The sequence below is a fragment of the Pipistrellus hanaki genome (assembly GCF_964339955.1).
Source record: "Pipistrellus hanaki genome assembly, chromosome: 8".
NCBI classification, from domain to species: Eukaryota; Metazoa; Chordata; class Mammalia; order Chiroptera; family Vespertilionidae; genus Pipistrellus; species Pipistrellus hanaki.
In genome coordinates, this window is record NC_140510.1 from 54,097,615 (window position 1) to 54,117,860 (window position 20,246).

Genomic DNA, 20,246 nt, shown 5'->3' on the forward strand with positions numbered 1-20,246 from the left:
TAGCCTGGACATTGGTTTGTTTGCTTGTTTTCCTAGGCCAACAGTTTTACAGTCTCCTCCGTCTCTGCTCCTTCCTGGCTTCACCGTTTCATCATTGGCAAGAAGGGGCAGAACCTGGCCAAGATCACTCAGCAGATGCCAAAGGTGAGGGAACATGTTGACCTGTTGCACTGGATTGGCCTTGCATTCTGTTGTCCTGTTGCTGACTAACTTTTGTTTCGGTGTTGCTGTTTATCTTCTTGGGTGCCTTTGAGGACTGTGTCACATTTAAAAAAAAATTATAATAATTTTTTTTAATATCTCTTTTTTTAAATGTCTTTTGGTCTTTTTAACCAGAGAGGATGCTAGGTTTAATGAATATCTTAAGAAATACCTCACTTTGCCCTAACCGGTTTGCCTCAGTAGATATAGTGTCGGCCTGCAGACTCAAGGGTCTCAGGTTCGATTCTGGTCAAGAACATGTACCTTGGTTGCAGGCACATAACCAGTACCGAGTGTGAAGGAGGCAACTGATCAATGTTACTCTCTCATCGATGTTTCTAACTCTCTATCCCTCTCCCTTCCTCTCTGTAAAAAATCAATAAAATACATTTTTTTTTTAAAAAGAAATACCTCACTTAGTTACTATGGCATAATAACTTCCTAATATTGTAGTTATGTCTACAAATTCTGAAGAGCACAGTTTGTCTTCAAACTGTGTCAAGTGTGGAGCTCAGACTTGTCCTCTGTACCTCTGTCCTGGAGGCCTCAGTTTTCCCTAGGAAACACCAAAGGTCACTATTGTGTTGGATTCCTGTAGCCACTTTATTTCTAAGATGAAAGTTCTGTTCACACTCATGTGATGACTTTGTGAGGCCAGTCTCTTCTTGGGGCCTTATCTGGTGTGTTATAAACAGGAGTGCAGTGACCTTTTCTGGTGACCACCCTCAGAAGCTATTCCATGGTTAAAATTCTGTCCCTGTTAGCTATCTCATTCTATATGCAATCAGATGGGAGTAGGGGTTCTACAGTGAGAGTGATATAGGAAGGCATGCTAAGGTATTTCAGGCTTTAAGGTATTGGTGGCAAGCACAGTGTAAAGGAATTCACAGTTCCTATTTTTGGTAAAGGAAAGATGATTAGACCACATTAAGTAGCAAAATAATGGTTGTCCCTCAGGCCCCTTTGCACTTTTTCATGGTATTCGTGGACATGCATTCTCGTGAGGCAGTTTAGAATCGGTCGCTGCCGCTGTGCCATCCTGTGCTCACTGTCCCTTGTTTTGGTGTGGTAGGTTCACATCGAGTTTACAGAAGGCGAGGACAAGATAACCCTGGAAGGCCCCACGGAGGATGTAAATGTGGCCCAGGAACAGATCGAAGCCATGGTGAAAGACTTGGTAAGATGCCCCTGATAGTGTTTCCAAGGGCTTTGAACTGGGGATGGAACTGTCATTGTGTTGTGTGGCAGTCAGGCTTCATGGATGGGTAGGCAAAGAGACACGAGGGTAGCCCAGTCGGAGAGTGGTGCATTCTGAGAGTTAGAAACTGGCCAGTGGTGTGAAGAGAGAAGATCTTATTTTGAGGAAGGGTCTTTCAAGGGGGCCAAAGGGATGAGCTTGCGGTAGTTCTGATGGCCAAGTGGTCAAAAAAAGCAGAAGCTTTCGGCTCTCTCCTATGGTTCTGGCCACCCAGCCTGCATGTCTCATGTATGTTCTTTGTCCCTGCAGATTCTCCGCATGGACTATGTGGAGATCAGCATTGACCACAAGTTTCACAGACACCTCATCGGGAAGAGCGGAGCCAACAGTGAGTGAAATGGATGCCAAGGGGGCAGGCTGGGAGAAATGCCACCAGCTGTTTGGGTGCCTTCACCCAGTTGTTTTGCCTAAAGATGAATGTGATCAACTAGGTCAGTTCCCTGAGTCACCCACAAGGGCCATGACAAAGGGACTTCTCAGGGTGTCATCCTGCATGTTTCAGCCAGAGCTGCTGGGTGAAGTCCACCACTCCTCCTCACCTCTAATCCCTGACCTGGACCTCACCAAGGAGTCAGACGTTTCTAGACTCATGCCCAAGTCAGACAACTCAGGGAGGGATTCTGTTGGACAAACAATAATATGTAAGCCTAGGTTCAGTGTTGGATTACCTGTGTCAGGTAGGTAGCACAAGGTGGGACAGCATTGGAAATGTGTTAGGTTGAATTCTGCTTGAATCCCAGGATGTGTTTTAAAATCTCCTTTGCTTAATTTAACTGCATGACCATCATGCATATCACAGTGCTTACTAGTTCTGGAGAGAGCCCTGTGTTTCACCTTCATTGGGACCAAAGTTGCAAGGACCTCATCTCAATAAGCACGATGTCTCTGTGAGTGCGCCCTCTTTGGATGTTGCCCTCTGCGCTCCATTTTTTCCCTCCCCCCAGAGTACATGTGAACTTGTCACCTCCTTTATTTGGTGGCAGTCTTGTGTTCTGGGAACATTTTAAACAATAGACAACATTGAACGCACTCAGAGCAGCTCTGGTCACTGCTCACCTGCACACACCATAAACTTGCTTTTGTTCTCTTTGTTTATTTTAGTTAACTATAGTGTTTCCTTAAAAACATAAGGAAATGCATTGCTAATATTAACCTCTAGTTTCTACTCTCTAGGAACTGTGAAACCACTCAGTGTGATTCAAAGAATTGTGTCTGCTCTGTTTCTTCTGGTTCAATTCCTAACCCTTGTTTTCTTTCATAATCTAAAACCTGCGACAAGCTTCTGTGTGCTTGTCTGTTGTCATGCATGGTTCCACCCTGGAACAGTGCCACTTTTGGCCCATGTCCTGGCACATGGGCTCATGGCTTTCTCTGCACTCAGAACCCTCCCTGAGACCCTTTAAGGAGTTTGGCTTCCCTTATTACAGTGGACCAAATGCTGACCCTGTTTCTGGTGATAAGGCTTCTCCAGGGTGTGGAGCCAGATCAATAACGGTGGGCACTAGGTTCTAGAGAAGGTGCTGGAGGAGGGTTTTCAACTCCACCTGTTTTGCAGAGACAGTGAAGAGCTCAGTTTGCACCTGAGCTGACAATGGAGTGTTAGGCAAAGCGTGGCTGCCATGGGCTGAGGTGTTGATGGGGGTGTTCTTGTTTTCAGTTAATGTAAAGACTTCTGATTTTTAACTTTTTATTTATTTTGAGAGAGTAACTTCATTTATTAACAGAAAGGAAGGGAGAAGGGGAAAGAGATAGAAACATCAATAATGAGAGAGAATCATTAATCGGCTGCCTCTTCACAACCTCCACTGGGGATTGAGCCCAAAATTAGAGCATGTGCCCTGACCAGGAATCAAACCGTGACCTCTTGGTTCATGGGTCAACATTCAACCACTGAGCCATATTAGCCGGACTCCTACGACATTTCTGGTCACAAAAAAAACACCAAATTTTAAGTGGGAAATTCAAAACACTTAAATATTAAACATGATATCTGAGCTTTACATACATTTGAGAAAAATTAATGAAACAAAATAATTCTCTCTTCATGCATTAATTCCAATTTAGGGTCATGTGGGGCTGGAACCTCTCCTGGCAGCTCAGGTACAAGGTGGGACCCACCCTGAACAGGTGCCCTTCCATTAGAGGGCTACCCACACTCACAAGGACGGGGACAGTGCAGACAGGGCAGTTCCCTCACGTGCACATCCTTGTGATGTGGAAGGAACCTGGAGTTCTCAGAGGAAACTTCACACAGTACACTGGGTGTCAACTCTTTTTCTCATCAACATAACGAAAGCATGTTGAACAAAATGACATTATGTGAGGATCTGCTGTATTCTGAGCCTTGGACACATTCTGGCTCTGAGCAGTTGTTCAGCATCGTCAGGTCAATGCTCCATGTGGTCAGTCCCGTGGAGATTGTGCCCCGCTCCTGCTAAAATAAGGGCAGTCTTGTTCTGGGTGGGGGAATGTGGGGGAGGCTCATCGTCCTTTCTGCTTTAGGGTGACTGGTTAGGTTATTTGGGGCTTTACCCACATTAATCATTGGTGGACTGTAGTACAGTCTGAGTCCAAAATGTTTCTTTTTTGTTCTTAAGTCAACAGAATCAAAGATCAGTACAAGGTGTCTGTACGCATCCCTCCTGACAGCGAGAAGAGCAACCTGATTCGCATCGAGGGGGACCCGCAGGGTGTGCAACAGGCCAAGCGGGAGCTGCTGGAGCTTGCCTCCCGCATGGTGAGCCCTGTGGCGGGTCCTGCAGGAGCATTGTTGGCATGTCCCAGAGAATGGAATCGCCAAGTGTCCCGTTGGGCTACTGCTATGCCAGGGGCGCTCTGGAGATCTGCAGTGGAGAACTCAGCCTTGGTCAAACCCTGGCTTCCCTGACGCCTCAGAACCAACTCTAGGGATTGTGAGGGACTTCTCTGGATTTTAAAAGGCAGACAGATGACTTGTGTGTGTGTCTGTAAGATTGAGAGTCACTGGTACGATGTTATCGGCAAACAAAAAGGGACACGGGGCCTTGTTCCCTATGTCCACATTAAAGTATTACGCTGTCCTTGGCCTGCTACCAGCACCCAACTGGGTCAAATACACATAACCACACGACAGTCTCCACTGGGCTGCACGTGACTCACTGGAGTGCCTTTGACACCAGATGAGTCCAATAGTATATGAGTGCTCAGAGCTTAGCATGAACATATACATACTCTCAGGAAAACCCAAGGCAATGTAGGACTTCTTACCTCATCAGGGTAGGAGCAAGTCCCAGGGTCAGCTTCCTTCACCCCGTCATTCTTGTAAATCAAGCATGTCAAACTCAAAGGCTAACATGGACCAAGTATTTTAAATTTTTGTGGGCTGCAAAAAAAATCCCAGAAGCTTTAATTTTCATAGAAACTTAGGTTTATTTTATTTATTTTTTTAAATATGTTTTTATTGATTTTTTTTTTACAGCGAGGAAGGGGGGGAGAGAGCTAGAAACGTCGATGAGAGAGAAACATCGACCAGCTGCCTCTTGCACACTCCCTACCGGGGATGTGCCCGCAACCAATGTACATGCCCTTGACCGGAATCGAACCTGGGACCTTTCAGTCCGCGGACCGACACTCTACCACTGAGCCAAACCGGCTTCGGCAGGTTTATTTTAATAGAGACATGCTGAATACAAAGGGCTAAAATAAATAATTGTTAGCATAAAATAATAGGATGTTTTAATAAAAATTAATATTTTTCTTGGACATTACCTTCACCAGACACTGAATAACTGCAAATTAATAAACATAATGCAAATAAACCTATTTTTTTTTGTTCTCCAAAAGCAAAATATTTCCTGTTGGGCACACCAAACAAGTCAGTACAAGACTAATGATGTGGCATTCGCTGCCAAAACATTCGCTGCTAGTGTTTGAGAGAGATGGTGCACCTGAGCATAAGGTGCGTAAGGGAAATGAATGCAACACGATTATAGTAATCAGTCATTAGCAAATATAATTTGTTAATAACTAGAAGCCCAGTGCACAGATCCATGCACTGATTGGGTCCTTCAGCCTGGCATGCAGGGATCAGCCGAAATTGGCTCTCCGACATCCCCTGAGGGGTCCCAGATTGCAAGAGGGCACAGACCAGGCCAAGGGACCCCACCAGTGCAGGATCCCGATGAGGAAGGGACTGTGGGAGGGCTCCTGGGCGTGTCCAGCCCTGTCTTGCCCAGTTCCTATCAGCTGGACCCCAGCAGCAAGCTACCCTTCCGGTCAGAGCATCTATCCCTGGTGGTGTGCGTCATAGTGATTGGTCGAACAGTTGCTTAGGCTTTTATATATATATAGATTATAACATGGTATTATATAAATTAAATTATGAAATTTTTTATTAAAACGTTTCTTGCATACCGTTATATTGGCTGAGCCACAAAAATATTTCTTGTGGGTTGCATGTGGCCCGAGGGCTATGAGTTTGACATGCTTATAGATGTTTTCACTACCATGCCAGGAGCCCAAATTGGAGACCAGTTTTATGTAGTGACTTTGTGACCTCAGCTGTAGTCCAGGACTTAGCATGGCCTTCTGCTACTCTCTGGCTATCCCTGAGCTCCACTTCTCAGCCTGGGAGTGTCCTCAGTTCTCCCCTGCATCAGCCAGCTCTGCATCTTGACCATCTATGGTCCCTTGCTCTGGAGTCTAGTTACTAGAGTGCTGAACATCGTTTCTCTATCACCCTGATCCTCCAGAATCTTCCAAATAGGTAGTGTTTTTCCTTGCTTTTCACCCCTGTTTATAAATATAATCTCCTGACATAATGGGCCCTCTGAAGCAGCGGTTGCCAACCGGTTGGCAACTGCTGCTCTGGAGGACAGTGAGGACCATGTTGAGTGATTATTAAAAAATAAAAAATATATATTTTATTGATATCAGAGGAAGGGAGAGGGAGTGAAAAATAGAAACATCAATGATGAGAGAATCATTGATTGGCTGCCTCCAGAACACCCCCTACTGGGGATTGAGCCCGCAACCTGGGCATGTGCCCTTGACTGGATCAAACTCAGGACCTTTGAGTCCATAGGCCAATGCTCTATCCACTGAGCCAAACCAGCTAGGGCGAGTGATTTTTTATTTTTTTTATTTTTTTACAGAGAGGAAGAGAGAGGGATAGTTAGAAACATTGATGAGAGAGAATCATCAATCAGCTGCCTCTTGCACATCCCCTGCTGGGGATGTGCCCGCAACCACAGTACATGCCTTTGACCAGAATTGAACCTAGGACTTTTCAATCCGCAGGCCGATGCTCTATCCATTGAGCCAAACCGGTTTCGGGGAGTGATTCTTTCTTAATGCACACAGGCAGTCGTCCCAGCCTCCTGGTGATTAGTAGTGATCACTCCCTGCAGTGCAGTGTAAGGACTCAGTTTTTTTTTTAAATATATTTTATTGATTTTTTTACAGAGAGGAAGGGAGAGAGATAGAGAGCTAGAAACGTCGATGAGAGAGAAACATCGACCAGCTGCCTCCTGCACACCCCCTACTGGGGATGTGCCTGCAACCAATGTACATGCCCTTAACCGGAATCAAACCCGGGACCCTTCAGTCCGCAGACCGACGCTCTACCACTGAGCCAAACCGGTTTCGGCAGGCCTCAGTTGTTAAAACACAGCACTGAGTGAATGGCTCTGGTAAATATGGCACCTGTGGCAGTACTTTTAGTTGGAGGGGTCTGCACTCAGTTCTTTCGTTACACTTTGTTCAGGAGAACAGTGTGGCAGGTGGAGAGGGCAGGTATCTAGTGTGCGCTGTCTACTGGCCAGTGTGCCTGGCCCTACCTCCCTGGGCTCCCAGATACTTCCTACTGCGAGGGAGGTGGTTCACTTTGCTTATGATAAGTACATTTATTTCGTGTCCATATATTTTCAGGAAAATGAGCGTACCAAGGATCTAATCATTGAGCAGAGATTTCATCGCACAATCATTGGGCAGAAGGGTGAACGGATTCGTGAAATTCGGGACAAATTTCCAGAGGTAGTTTCCCAACAGCCTTATTTTGCTAACCCTCAGGCAGCAGTCTGATTGGCACTTGAGAGTATTCAGTTTTTTAGTGTTCTCACCAATAATCAAACTTGGTCTCTTGGTGATTTATTCCAGGTTATCATCAACTTTCCAGACCCAGCACAAAAAAGTGATATTGTCCAACTTAGAGGGCCCAAGAATGAGGTGGAAAAGTGTACAAAATACATGCAGAAGATGGTTGCTGATTTGGTAGGAGATGCTTTCCATCCTTTATTGTGTGGGAGGGTGGGAGACATGTGCCATCAGGACCCTGCTTCGGGGAGCACACTTGGGCATTAGGTGATTCTGCCATTTCAGGGACCTGGGACAAAGTCATGATGCTACCTTCCAACACCTGATACTAGACTGGCAGAAATGGTCACAACTTGAGTGTTCCATGGAATTAAAGTGGGGAGATCCTCTATGTCCCATGCCAAGTGACCTTGTTTTTTTCATGGGTCTTCAGACACCTAGAAAACTGTCCCATCCAGTGAGGAGACAGATTTGTTCAAGTAGTGTCATTTATTGATTATTCCTTTCCTCAGATCTAGAAAGGGAAGAGGCGGTTGATGGAAAGGCTGCAAATGCCCTGTGTTCTCTCCGGTCACCTGTGGGCATGCACTTAGCTTGTGACCCCCCTGGGAGAGGGGCTGTGTGGGCTTCTCAGCACTGGGCTCTTCCTGCTGCCCAGCAGAGCTGGGTGTTCTGAGCTTAATCCTCTTTTTGTCCATCCCCAGCCTGCTCTCCTGTAGTGGCACCCATTCCCTTTTACCCTAGAGGGCCAGTTGAGGGCACCTGGGTAGACTTGATTGCTTCTGGATTGTGGAACACGCATTTGACAGGTTGTAGGGTCTTGTGACAGTTGGCTTTTTATAAAAGGGGGCCCGCACCTGTCAACTGTGACAGGCCAGGTGAGTTAGTTGTTGAATAGTTATCTCACCCATCCTTGTGACAGACTTCTGAAGGTCAGAAAGTAAGAGAGACAGGGCAAAGTTCATTAACAGTCATCTCTTGCTTTTAAGGTGGAAAATAGCTATTCAATCTCTGTTCCGATCTTCAAGCAGTTTCACAAGAACATCATTGGGAAAGGAGGTGCAAACATTAAAAAGGTGACTGGTCGGCTTGTCCCCAGAATCGTGGCTCTTCTCACCCTGCCCTACCTGGTCCTGTGCCATTCTGGCTTTAACTTTGAAGGAGGGGCCTTACTTCTAGCTCTGGGCTCCGGGTGTCTCAATGGTAGTTGCTTCTCACTGCGTCTCTCCTCGTAGATTCGTGAAGAAAGCAATACCAAGATCGACCTTCCAGCAGAAAATAGCAACTCTGAGACCATCATCATCACGGGCAAGCGGGCCAACTGTGAGGCTGCCCGGAGCCGCATCCTGTCCATCCAGAAAGACCTGGTAATGTGGAGCTGGCTGTAGGACTGGCTCTGGCCTGGCCTGGGACCAGGAAGGGACAGGAGGGCCAGAGCTATCTCTGGCAGTGCTTACTGATGCTCCTAAGCAGTAGTAGCATTTGACTTGGGTGCTGGAAAATTTTTGTCCTGAAGGTGTTACGATATTTTCCCCAATTTTAAAAAAATGAATATGTAAAAAAACAACATATTTAAAATGAGCAGTTGGGCCCTGGCCGATTTGGCTCAGTGGATAGAGCATCAGCCTACGGACTGAAGGGTCCCAGGTTCGATTCCGGTCAAGAGCATGTACCTTGGTTGTGGGCACATCCCCAGTGGGGGGCATGCAGGAGGCAGCTGATGATGTTTCTCTCTCATCGATGTTTCTGACTCTCCCTCTCCCTTCCTCTCTGTAAGAAGTCAATAAAATGTATATTTTTTTAAAAATAAAGTGAGCCGAAACTGGTTTGGCTCAGTGGATAGAGTGTCGGCCTGCGGACTGAAAGGGCCCAGGTTCAATTCCAGTCAAGGGCATGTACCCCCGGGCACATCCCCACTGGGGGGGTGCAGGAGGCAGCTGATTGATGATTCTCTCTCATCGATGTTTCTAACTCTCTATCCCTCTCTCTTCCTCTCTGTAAAAAATCAATAAAATATATTTAAATAAATAAAGTTAGCAGTTGGATACGTTTGCCATATGTATACGTCCATGGAATCCCCTCCACAATCAAGATAATGTACTTACCCATCACCTCCAAAACTGCCTTGTGCCCCCTCTTTTTAAAAAAAAAATTTTTATTAATTTCAGTAAGGGAGAGAGAGAGACAAATATTGATGAGAAAGAATCACTAATAGGTTGCTTCCTGCACGCTCCCCCACTGGGGACTGAGCCTGTAACCCAGGCATGTGTCCTTGACCAGAATTGCCTGGAACCCTTCAGTCTGCAGGTCAGTGCTCTATCCACTGAGCCAAACCAGTTAGTACCTCTGCTCAACATCACTCTCCATGCTCCCCCACTGTGTCTGTCAAACCCCCAGTCGGCTTTGTTAAAGTAGGTGAGCTTGAATTTTCATGTGTTGTCTAAGGGAGTCATAGTATCTATTCTTGAGTCTAGTTGCTTTCACTTTGCATAATTTTGAGATTCATCCATGTTATGTATATCAGTACTTTTTTTTTTATTTGAAATGTAATTGACATACAACATTATCCTTGGCTTCACTAGTTTGCACAGACTAGTTCTTCCTATGGCTATTTTTTTTATTGTATCACCAGCTTTGTAGTTTTCTTCATGTTTCTTTGCTTGGAGTTCATTGAACTCCTTGGATATTTGAGGTTAGAGTTTTCATCAAATTTGGGAAAAGGGTCATTATTTAATAGTTTTTCCTGTCCTCCCCTTCAGGGAGTTTAATTACTGAGTATAAGGCAGCATGATATCTGGCTCTCTTTGAGTGGGGAGGGCGGGTGCTAAATTTTTCTTCATGAGTTTCTTTCAGTTCATTAGTTTTCTGCAATGTCTAATCTGACTGTGACCCCATCTAGTATATTTTTCATTTCAGATACTATTTTCATTTGTAGAAGTTCAATTAAAAATTTTTTTATTTTATACCTGACACGTTTAGTGATTTCGTTTGGCTTATTGACTGTATGCTGTGTAGTGAAAATACCTGTTTTAGTGTCCTTAACCCACTGTTGCTAACTTTTGTGTTATTCCTGGGTTGTTTTCAATTGTTTTATCCTGGTTGCAGGATTTTTACCTGTGTCTTTGCATATCCAGTTTTTTTCTTATTATGCCAGACATTACAAAGTTTACTTTAGTGGATGCTGGATACTTTTGTGGTTTCTGTAAATACCTTTATGCTTTGCTAAGTTACTTTGAAACAGTTGGCTACTTTTTGGATTTGTTAGGTGGGATCAGGGTGGTGGTATAGGCCCAGTTGTTCCCTCTTGAGGTGAGACCCTTTTGAGTACTGCGCCCAGAATCCCATATTTGTGGTTACTGACCAAGCTGCTGTCCCCGTGTCCTCTCGTTCTTCTGGTTCTTCTTCTTTTTTTTTCTTTTTTTTAAAATATATTTTATTGATTTTTTACAGAGAGGAAGAGAGAGGGATAGAGAGTTAGAAACATCGATGAGAGAGAATCATCGACCAGCTGCCTCTTGCACACCCCATTCTGGGGATGTGCCCGCAACCAAGGTACATACATGCTCTTGACCGGAATCGAACCTGGGATCTTTCAGTTTGCAGGCCGACGCTCTATCCACTGAGCCAAACCGGTCTCAGCCTTCTGCTGGTTCTTTCCCTGGCCCAGGCAGTCTCCCTACATGTGTCAGTGTGGGAGTCTCTCTCCACATTCTCTCTTGGGCTCTGACCCATCAGCTCCTAGCACTTGATCTTCCTGGACTATCAACTCTGTGTCCTCAATGCAAGGGTTCAACCAGTGGGCAGTCATAGGGATCACCTCATTTGCTTTTGTCTCTAGGATCTTGAACACCATTGTTTCATGTGGCAGATAAATGCAGTCTCTGTTGTTTCATCTTGGTAGGAGGCAGAGTCCTTGCTCATAGAGTTTAATGGGAAAGGTTGCTCTGTAAGCACATCAAACCTATCTTTACTGTTTGTCCAGAGGGCCTGAAGGAGCAGTGCTGTTTATGATCTGACATCACAACTTCCCTTCCCTTCTCTCTCTCTCCCTCTCTCTCTCTCTCTCTCTCTCTCTCTCTCTCTCTCTCTCTCTCTCTCTCCACGCACGCACGCACGCATGTGCACATGCGAGCACAAGGGCCCATGCTTTGGGCTCTTGCACCAGGTCTGTTGAATACCCACCACAACGTCTATAGCTGACTCTCACTCTCGCCTTTCTTGCCTCACAAAAATGTGGTTCCCTTGTACCGTTTGTGATTTCAGGCCAACATAGCTGAGGTGGAGGTCTCCATCCCTGCCAAGCTGCACAACTCCCTCATTGGCACGAAAGGTCGCCTGATCCGCTCCATCATGGAGGAGTGCGGCGGGGTCCACATTCACTTCCCTGTGGAAGGCTCTGGAAGTGACACAGTAGTCATCAGGGGCCCTTCCTCGGATGTTGAGAAGGCCAAGAAACAACTCCTGCACCTGGCAGAGGAGAAGGTGAGTGCCACCCTGGGAGGGGTCGCTGTGTGCTACTTGCTAGAAGTGTCCTCTCTTCAGGATAGAAACTCTAAAAACCCTTTCTTTGTGGAGAAACCTCAGTATTTCTGAAGGCAGCTATGCTCACCACCATACCACCAACACAAACCTCAGTATTTCTGAATCTTTCAGTTTAGCTTGTCAGTTTTTTAAGGCTTTGACTTTTCATTGGCATTTTGTAGTTCTTAGCATGCAGGTCTTTTTCATGTCTTGCTCAATTTACATCTATTTTGTTTTTTAATGCTATTGTAAATGGCACTTTTGTAATTCATAATGCGGCATGTAGAAATATATATATTTGATTTTGTGTATTGGCCTTGTTTTGTGTCTTGACTCACTTATTCCAGTAGCTTTTTGTGTGGATTCCTATGAGATTTTTTTTGTCTTATTTTGATTTTACTAGAGGCCTGGTGCACGATCTGGGCCAGGGAGGGACCAGAGGATGGCTCAGTGCATGTTTGGCCCTTCTCACCCAGTCCTGATAGGCCAGACCTCAGCAGCAAGCTAACCTACCAGTTGGAGAGTCTACCCCATGGTGGTCAGTGGTTGTCATAACGACTGGTCGAATGGCTGGATGTGTGGCATATTAGGTTTTTAGATAGATAGATAGATAGATATTTGTTAATCCTCACCTGAGGATATTTTTCCATTACTTTTTAGAAAGAGTGGAAGGGAGAGGGAGAGACAGAGAGAAACATCAGTGTAAGAGAGACATATTGATTGGTTGCTTCCTGCACACACCCTGACAACAGCTGGGGAACCTGCAACCAAGGCATGTGCCCTTGACTAGAATTAAACCCGGGACCCTTCAGTCTGCAGGCTGACGCTCTGTCCACTAGCCTAACTGGCTAGGGCGATCCTTGTGAGTTTTATGTAAAACACATAATCTGTGATTGTCAGTGCACTTTGGTGATGTACACCTGTGTGTCTCATCTTGCTGTGTTACTAGACTCTAATGTGTTGAGTAGCAGGAGTTGATTTTTTTTTTTTTTTAATGTTTAACCATCTTGTATTTTGGGGGAAGCCCCACTTGTGTTTGTTTTTTTTGTTTTTTTTTTGCGTCATCCTTTACTGTATTGCTGGACTGGGCTTGCCTAACCTTTTAGCTTTCCATTGCTGCTGTTTGCAAGTATTTGTCTGAAGTTAGAGGCTCTCTGTGGTATTCTGTGGAGTCAGCACTTGGAAGGTGGCAAAATACGGGTGTGCTGCTTAGTATCCAACAGTCCTGCTTTGCTCTTCCTTGTGTTTCTTCTTCCTGCTTGTGGGCCAGAGTCAGCCTAGAGGATCATGTCCCTTCAGGTGAATCAGTCTGCCAGAGTAGCTAGCTTTGCAGCAAGGTTCCTGTGGTGGGGCCTTTCTTTTCCTTCCTTCCTTTCTTCCTTCCTTCCTTCCTTCCTTCTTTCCTTCCTCTTCCTTCCTTCCTTCCTTCCTTCCTTCCCCTTCCTTCCTTCCTTTCTTCCTTCTTTCCTTCCTTCCTTCCTTTCTTTCTTTTTTTAAAAAAATTGTTTTTATTGAATTTAGAGAGAGAGGAAGGGGGGAGAGAGAAAGAGATGCATTGATGTGAGAGAGAAAAATCAATCATTTGCCTCCGCATAGGCCTCGATTGGGGATCAGACCCGCCACCTTTTGGTGTATGGGATGACACTCCAACCGATCACACTGTCCAGGGCTGAATCTAGTTTCTTGGTGTCAGATGGAGTTCTGGTTGGCTAGGGTCTCTGAGCTTTAGGTTTGGGCATTGCTGGCTGTGTGCAGGCTCGTCCAGGGCACTGGCAAAGGGAAACCTGGGCGGAGAGCACTCTACCTTTGTTGGGAGGAGGGGCTGTAGTTCTGTCATGTGCACCCCACACCGTGTGGGCCTGGCAGATTTTGGTAATGGCTGGTAAGTGACAGGCAGGGAACTCTGGGTCTGATACTCTGTCTTGGTATCTTCCACTGAGGCTAAGCAAAGTACAAGGGCAGTTGGTCTGTGTGGCAATGCATTTCTTTGGGTGAGGTTTGATTAGCCTCATTGAGAGGATGTTGGGACAGTGTGAAGTAAGTTCCACTCCACACTCTTGTCCTATCAGGCTTCTTGTTCATCTGCTCCTGGGGCCGGGCAGGTGGCATCAGGTCCAATGTGTATGGGGTTGATTTCTGCAGCAAACCAAGAGTTTCACTGTTGACATCCGAGCCAAGCCAGAGTACCACAAGTTCCTCATTGGCAAAGGGGGTGGCAAGATCCGCAAGGTACGTGACACTACCGGAGCCCGCATCATATTCCCAACGGCAGAGGACAAGGACCAGGACCTGATCACCATCATCGGAAAAGAGGATGCTGTCAAGGAAGCCCAAAAGGAGCTGGAGGCCTTGATTCAGAACCTGGTAAGGCCCAGTCTCCCTGGGGCCACCTGAGCATCGGGAATGGGGCCTTCACCGTTGGTCCTTTACTTTCTTTCTCTGGTCTTTATTTGCAGGATAATGTGGTAGAAGACTACATGCTGGTGGACCCCAAGCACCATCGTCATTTTGTTATTCGAAGAGGCCAAGTCTTGCGGGAAATTGCCGAAGAGTACGGTGGGGTGATGGTTAGTTTCCCACGGTCTGGCACACAGAGTGACAAAGTGACTCTCAAGGGTGCCAAGGAATGTGTAGAGGCGGCCAGAAAGCGCATCCAGGAGATCATTGAAGACCTGGTAAGCATCCAGAAGTTTGTAGGGTGCTAGGCCTGGCAGCCACTCAATGCTGGGGAATGGTCTTGCCCCCAACATATCCCTCAGTTTGCAGGCTCCCTCCCATTCTTGCCCTTCCTTCAGTGGGTAAAGGCTGCAGGCTGCCTGTGAGAAGCAACTTAGTTGTCCATTTTGTGAAAGTGCCAAGTGTACAGGAACCAGCTGCCTTCCCTCCTCCTCTGCTCCAAAGGGAGGAAAGGAGGTTGACAGTGTCAGGGAGTCCACGGAGAGGTCACATGACATACTGGGTTTTCTAAACCAGCCTTAGAGAACTGGGCCCTCCTCTTCCTGGCACTTCCCTGCCATGGTCTTAGAACTGGACTCACAGCCATAGTATCTGCAGGTCCCTATCACCTAGAACTAACATGGCCACCTGCCTGCAGGGTCGGGGCAGGGGCTCCCTGTATGGAGAGAAATCAGATGTTATTCAAATTTTGGTTGGGAGCAAGCAACAGAGTAATTTTGTGTGGATGAACCATCTATACTTTCCTCTTTTGGGGAAATGTTTCAGAAGGCCTCTTTGTGGCCCCTCCCACAACCCTTCTCCCATCAACCCATTGTAAGATGAGCCCTGGATTTACCTTGGAAAGGGGGTGTCTGCACTCCCAAAGTGGCTGCAGAGAAAGGTGGTGTAAACAGGAATCAACCATAAGTGGTTAACCTTAACCTTTGCCTTTGTTTTTCTTCTTACTGTGCCCTCCTCCCCCCAGGAAGCCCAAGTGACCATAGAGTGTGCCATACCCCAGAAATTCCATCGCTCTGTCATGGGCCCCAAAGGTTCCAGAATCCAGCAGATCACTCGGGACTATAATGTTCAAATTAAATTCCCAGACAAAGAGGAGAACCCAGGTGGGTCCCCACGGGGAGCTCTATGCTCGGTGGGAGGTAGGAATATAATTGGTACTGGTCTGGGGAGAGGCGGGGACAGGTGGTTGTCATGTTTCCTGGTGAAGCTTCGTCCATCTTGGTGCTGGACATGTCAGGGGACCGGGGGCTTTCAAGGGCTCAGGCTCCCTGGTCTCCGGTTGGTGGCCTCATCAGTTGCTTTAGAGGTGCCCTTCAGATGTCCTAGAGGCTTGCAGCTGATGACAAGGCCAGAGGAGAGAAAGGACCTGTAGCCTCTTACGGAGGGAAAGCCTGTGTTCAGTCCCCCTGCTCCTCACAGGCCCTCTGAGAGCTGGGTTAAGGCTGTACCTGCTCTGCACAGCAGCCTCCCTCTCCAGACCCCTGTGGGTCCTGTGCCTCATGAGGCCAGACAGCTACAGAAGGGATAGCAGCCTCTGACCCATCCAAGGATGTCACTGAGTGGCTGGCTCCTCTTCTGGGATAGTCCTTCGGCTCCCAGTATCTTGCTTGTTATCAGGCTCTGCTTTGTGTCCCCAGGATAGGATGGGGTAGGAGGTGACGTATGAGCAGGATCTGGCTTTTGTCTCAGACCTAACTTTGTAAGTTCTCTGTGTTCCCTGTATTCTCACAAAGAATGCGCTCTCTCTGTGACTGGTTTCCCTGGATCCACCAGGTCAAGCTGGGATGAGCTTGGGACCTGCAGCCTACTGAGTGCACTGGTGTATTCTGACTTGGTCTGGTGCTGCAGGTCGTCTTGGCTACCGAAGCTCCTCTGCTTCTCTCAGAATATAGGCTAATTTGAGTTGAAAACTAGTTAGGTCATACATGCCACGTTTATGTTTCACACGAGTTATTTTTTAAATTTTGATGTAATTTCAAACTTCAGAAAAATTGCACAGAATAAAAACGTATTCTTTGTATTCACTATTCAAACCTTCCCCATCTTTCTCTCCCATCCACCTTTTTTACACACTGTTTTCAGACCTGCCCCTTTTCTTTAGTGGCTATTTCCTAAGAGTAAGGATGTTCTCTTACATTAGTTGTGATAACCCTAGCACATTCATCAGAATCTGTAGATCTGTCATGTGAGTTATTAATTATTGACATTCAGATTTTCTGTTTTGAAGCGTCCCCCAATTTTAATCCAGGATCATGATGGCTCTAGGCAGTCAGGCCTGCTTACTTATTGCATTCTTTAGGTACATACATGGTCCCCATGTGGCCCACAGGAGCCTCACCAGCTGCTTCTGTGTCCTGTTTCAGGTTGCTTTATTCTGTGGCTTGCTTTTTTCGTAACAGAATAAGCTGGTGCAGCATCACCTTGTCCCTCCTAAATTTCTCAAGTCTCTCCCACTGCCTCCTTCCAGAACCAGGTCTCCTGAGCCCTGGGAACATCTGTCCTCCCCTCTCAAACATGGTGGGCACCTCTCACCTCTCCTGCCACCAGTTCCTGTGTCTTGAGTACTCAGGTCCATGCTGAAGGTGAGGCAGTATGACTGAGGCTTGTGTGACCTGCCCCCTCTGCTCTTTCCCCAGTTCATAGTGTGGAGCCAGCTGTTCAAGAGAACGGTGATGATGCTGGGGAGGGCAGAGAGGCTGACCCTGGCTCTCCAAGAAGGTGTGACATCATCATCATCTCTGGCCGCAAAGAAAAGTGTGAAGCTGCCAAGGAAGCCCTTGAGGTGCGTGTGGCTCCTCCCCTGCCTTGGGGGTGAGTGGTGACCTGAGGGATGCTTCCCTGGTGGCAGATTCACGGTCAGTAACTTTATAGAGTCCTAAATCCGAGCACTGTGGCTTGTGTACTGCAGGCTGTGGCATTTCCTTCCCCAGACCTGGCAGCAGCATGGGGCCAGCCTGGGCCTGTAAGCCTGGGGACTGCAGGGAGCACAGTTGGAGTGTCTCTATGAAGTGGGGATTTTGGACTTGTGAGAATGAGTCAGGTGTTTTTTGTTTTGTTTTTGTTTAAATGAATTGTACTGTTACAGATGGTTGTCTTTTTTTTTTTCTTTTTTCTTATTGATTTCAGAGAGGATGGGAGAAGGAGAAAGAGAAACATTAATGATGAGAGAGAATCATCGATTGGCTGCCTCCTGCACATCTCTCACTAGGGAATTGGGGAATTGAGCCCGCAACCCAGGCATGTGCCCTTGACTGGAATCAAACCTGGGACCTTTCGTTTGGCAGGCTTACGTTCTTATCTAGTGAGCCAAACCGGATAGGGCAGTGGTCAGCAAACTCATTAGTCAATAGAGCCAATTATCAGCAGTACAAAGATTGAAATATCTTTTGAGAGCCGAATTTCTTAAACTATATAGGTAGGTACATTGTTATTAACTTAATTAGGGTACTCCTAAGCTGGCCTTTGCTAAAAACTCAAGGGGCCAAAGAGTCACATGTGGCCGACCACTGGGCTAGGGTAAGGATGAGTCAATTTTGCAGAGAGTACTTACTGAGCACCACCTGCATGTTGGGTGCTGTCTTAAATGCTGCACACACAGTGTACAGAGCCTCTGCATTGAGCCGAGAGACAGCTGAGAAACAGCTCTCCCATGTCTAGGGTTTGGTACCATTGGTGACGGTTAGGACTGAGGTGGTCATAGTACATTTTTTTTACCTCTGTGAGGCTGGGAGTTGTGTCTAAGGGCTCTCCCCTGTCTCAAGTCCTGTTTTTCCTGGATTTTTCTGTTTTGCTTCAACAAGGGGCCTTCTGTACTTCGGAGCAGGGGCTTGGGGCTAGGGTCTGCTCTGCTGCTCTGCCAGCATTAATACTGGACCCTTTCCCATGTTTTCTCTGGGGTTAGCAGTGGCCTACTCAGTCCAAGGGGAACAGCGTGGACGGTTCCGAAGTGCACCGTACTTCTCTCCACGAAGTCCTCTTGCTGAGCCCACAGAGTCACTGCTCACTGCTCTGGGCCTGACAACCCTTTTCCCTGTAGGCTCTGGTTCCTGTTACCATTGAAGTGGAGGTGCCCTTTGACCTTCACCGGTACATCATCGGACAGAAGGGAAGCGGGATCCGCAAGATGATGGATGAGTTTGAGGTGAGCAGTTTGCAGGTCCTATTCCCGAAGACCAGGTGTACGGAGTGAACTGTCACACGCCCAACCCAGGGAAGGTGCCCTCCTCCTACTCTTGGTTATCACGCTTCACACTACCCAACCTCCTTGTCCCCAGCTTGCGGGTGTATTTCCTGGCCAAATGTGACAGGCAGGTTGATCCTGGCTTCCAAGCTCAACACCGGAGAAGCCAGATAGACACATTCCTGTCCTGAGGGACCTCCACATACATCAGGTCTGTTCTCGTGTCCATCAGGTGAATATACATGTCCCAGCACCTGAGCTGCAGTCTGATATCATCGCCATCACAGGCCTCGCTGCAAATCTGGACCGGGCCAAGGCTGGGCTCCTGGAGCGTGTGCGGGAGCTGCAGGCAGAGCAGGAGGACCGGGTGAGCTCCAGGTGGGGCTGTGGATGCTTCTCTCAGTGTGGTCACACTTGAGGATCACCAGGGGCTTCTAAGAGACCCAGCACCCCAGCTACACTTCAACCAGTTCAATCAGGAGGCTGGAGGCAGACCCAGTCAACGTCCAGAGGTCTTGCTAAGTAGGAAATTTTTATCAGAACAGTGCTGAGGGACTCTTTCAATGGAGCTTATTTATTAGCAAGTTCTCTCCAAGTACATCTGAGACATGATGGTACCTTCAACTTTACATGGAAGTTGTGGTTGAGAGGCCCTCTGAGAGCTGTTGAGAGCTGTTGCTGGAGAGACCCCAGGATATGCTGAGGCCCAGAGTGGGTGTGGTGTCCCTGCTGTTGATGAATAGTGACAGCCCGCCCGCTCATGGTGGAGCCGAGGGTCACCTGAGTGACGCACAGTGGACAGGTCCTGGGCACTGTTAGTAGTTGCAGATTAAGCAGGGTACCAACTCTTCACTGAGGGGCATGACTGAGCTCAGACATCCTGCAGTGTCAGTGTGGCACAGTTGTCTTAGGCACAGCACTGACTTTGGGGTCTGTCCTCTGACCAGGTTTCTGGCCACACACATTGGGGCTATGTCCCCTGACCCCTTCGGTTCTCTCCTTTCTTTTTGGCCTTTTTAATGCTTGTTCCTCAGATCCCTGCTCCACAGCTTAGGAACACACAGCTCCACCTGTTATCATCCAGGCGCCTCGGTCCTTTTCTGAAGGCCCTATGGACCTGGTTGTGCGGGTCAAGGTTTTTATCACTAGCTGATGATGGAATGTGGACTCATGGAAAAGCCATGGCTTGTTCTTGTTGCTGTGGTAACAGAGGACACCTTCCAGGTTTAGGTTGGAGTGGAGGCATGTGGTTACATGTGATAGTGAAGTGAAGCTCAAGGCTCAAGTGTTCCACCCTTTGCCTCATTCTCCCTTGTTTCATCCACAGGCCTTAAGGAGTTTTAAGCTAAGTGTCACTGTCGACCCTAAATATCATCCCAAAATCATTGGGAGAAAGGGGGCAGTGATTACCCAAATCCGATTGGAGCATGATGTGAACATCCAATTTCCTGATAAGGATGATGGGAACCAGGTAAGAGACCTCTCGGGTCAGATAGCACGTTGGAGTACTTTGGGGGCAGATGGACTCTCATTGACGATTGTCTTGACCTGGGAACA

At 47.2% G+C, this 20,246-nt stretch overlaps 1 protein-coding gene across 10 annotated transcripts in view; it reads left to right on the forward strand.

The window, feature by feature from the left end:
- Window positions 1-20,246, forward strand: part of HDLBP (high density lipoprotein binding protein) — a 68,819-nt gene that overhangs the window by 44,543 nt on the left and 4,030 nt on the right. For all 10 annotated transcript variants that reach the window (XM_084892568.1, XM_084892571.1, XM_084892567.1 and 7 more), the window contains 16 exons: window positions 37-144; window positions 1,274-1,378; window positions 1,709-1,787; window positions 4,057-4,196; window positions 7,367-7,471; window positions 7,595-7,708; window positions 8,521-8,607; window positions 8,767-8,898; window positions 11,795-12,013; window positions 14,195-14,416; window positions 14,509-14,727; window positions 15,474-15,612; window positions 17,146-17,291; window positions 18,546-18,650; window positions 18,922-19,056; window positions 20,017-20,160. In XM_084892568.1, the coding sequence (XP_084748694.1) occupies window positions 37-144; window positions 1,274-1,378; window positions 1,709-1,787; window positions 4,057-4,196; window positions 7,367-7,471; window positions 7,595-7,708; window positions 8,521-8,607; window positions 8,767-8,898; window positions 11,795-12,013; window positions 14,195-14,416; window positions 14,509-14,727; window positions 15,474-15,612; window positions 17,146-17,291; window positions 18,546-18,650; window positions 18,922-19,056; window positions 20,017-20,160 (2,199 nt within the window). The remainder of the gene's footprint in view (window positions 1-36; window positions 145-1,273; window positions 1,379-1,708; window positions 1,788-4,056; window positions 4,197-7,366; window positions 7,472-7,594; window positions 7,709-8,520; window positions 8,608-8,766; window positions 8,899-11,794; window positions 12,014-14,194; window positions 14,417-14,508; window positions 14,728-15,473; window positions 15,613-17,145; window positions 17,292-18,545; window positions 18,651-18,921; window positions 19,057-20,016; window positions 20,161-20,246) is intronic.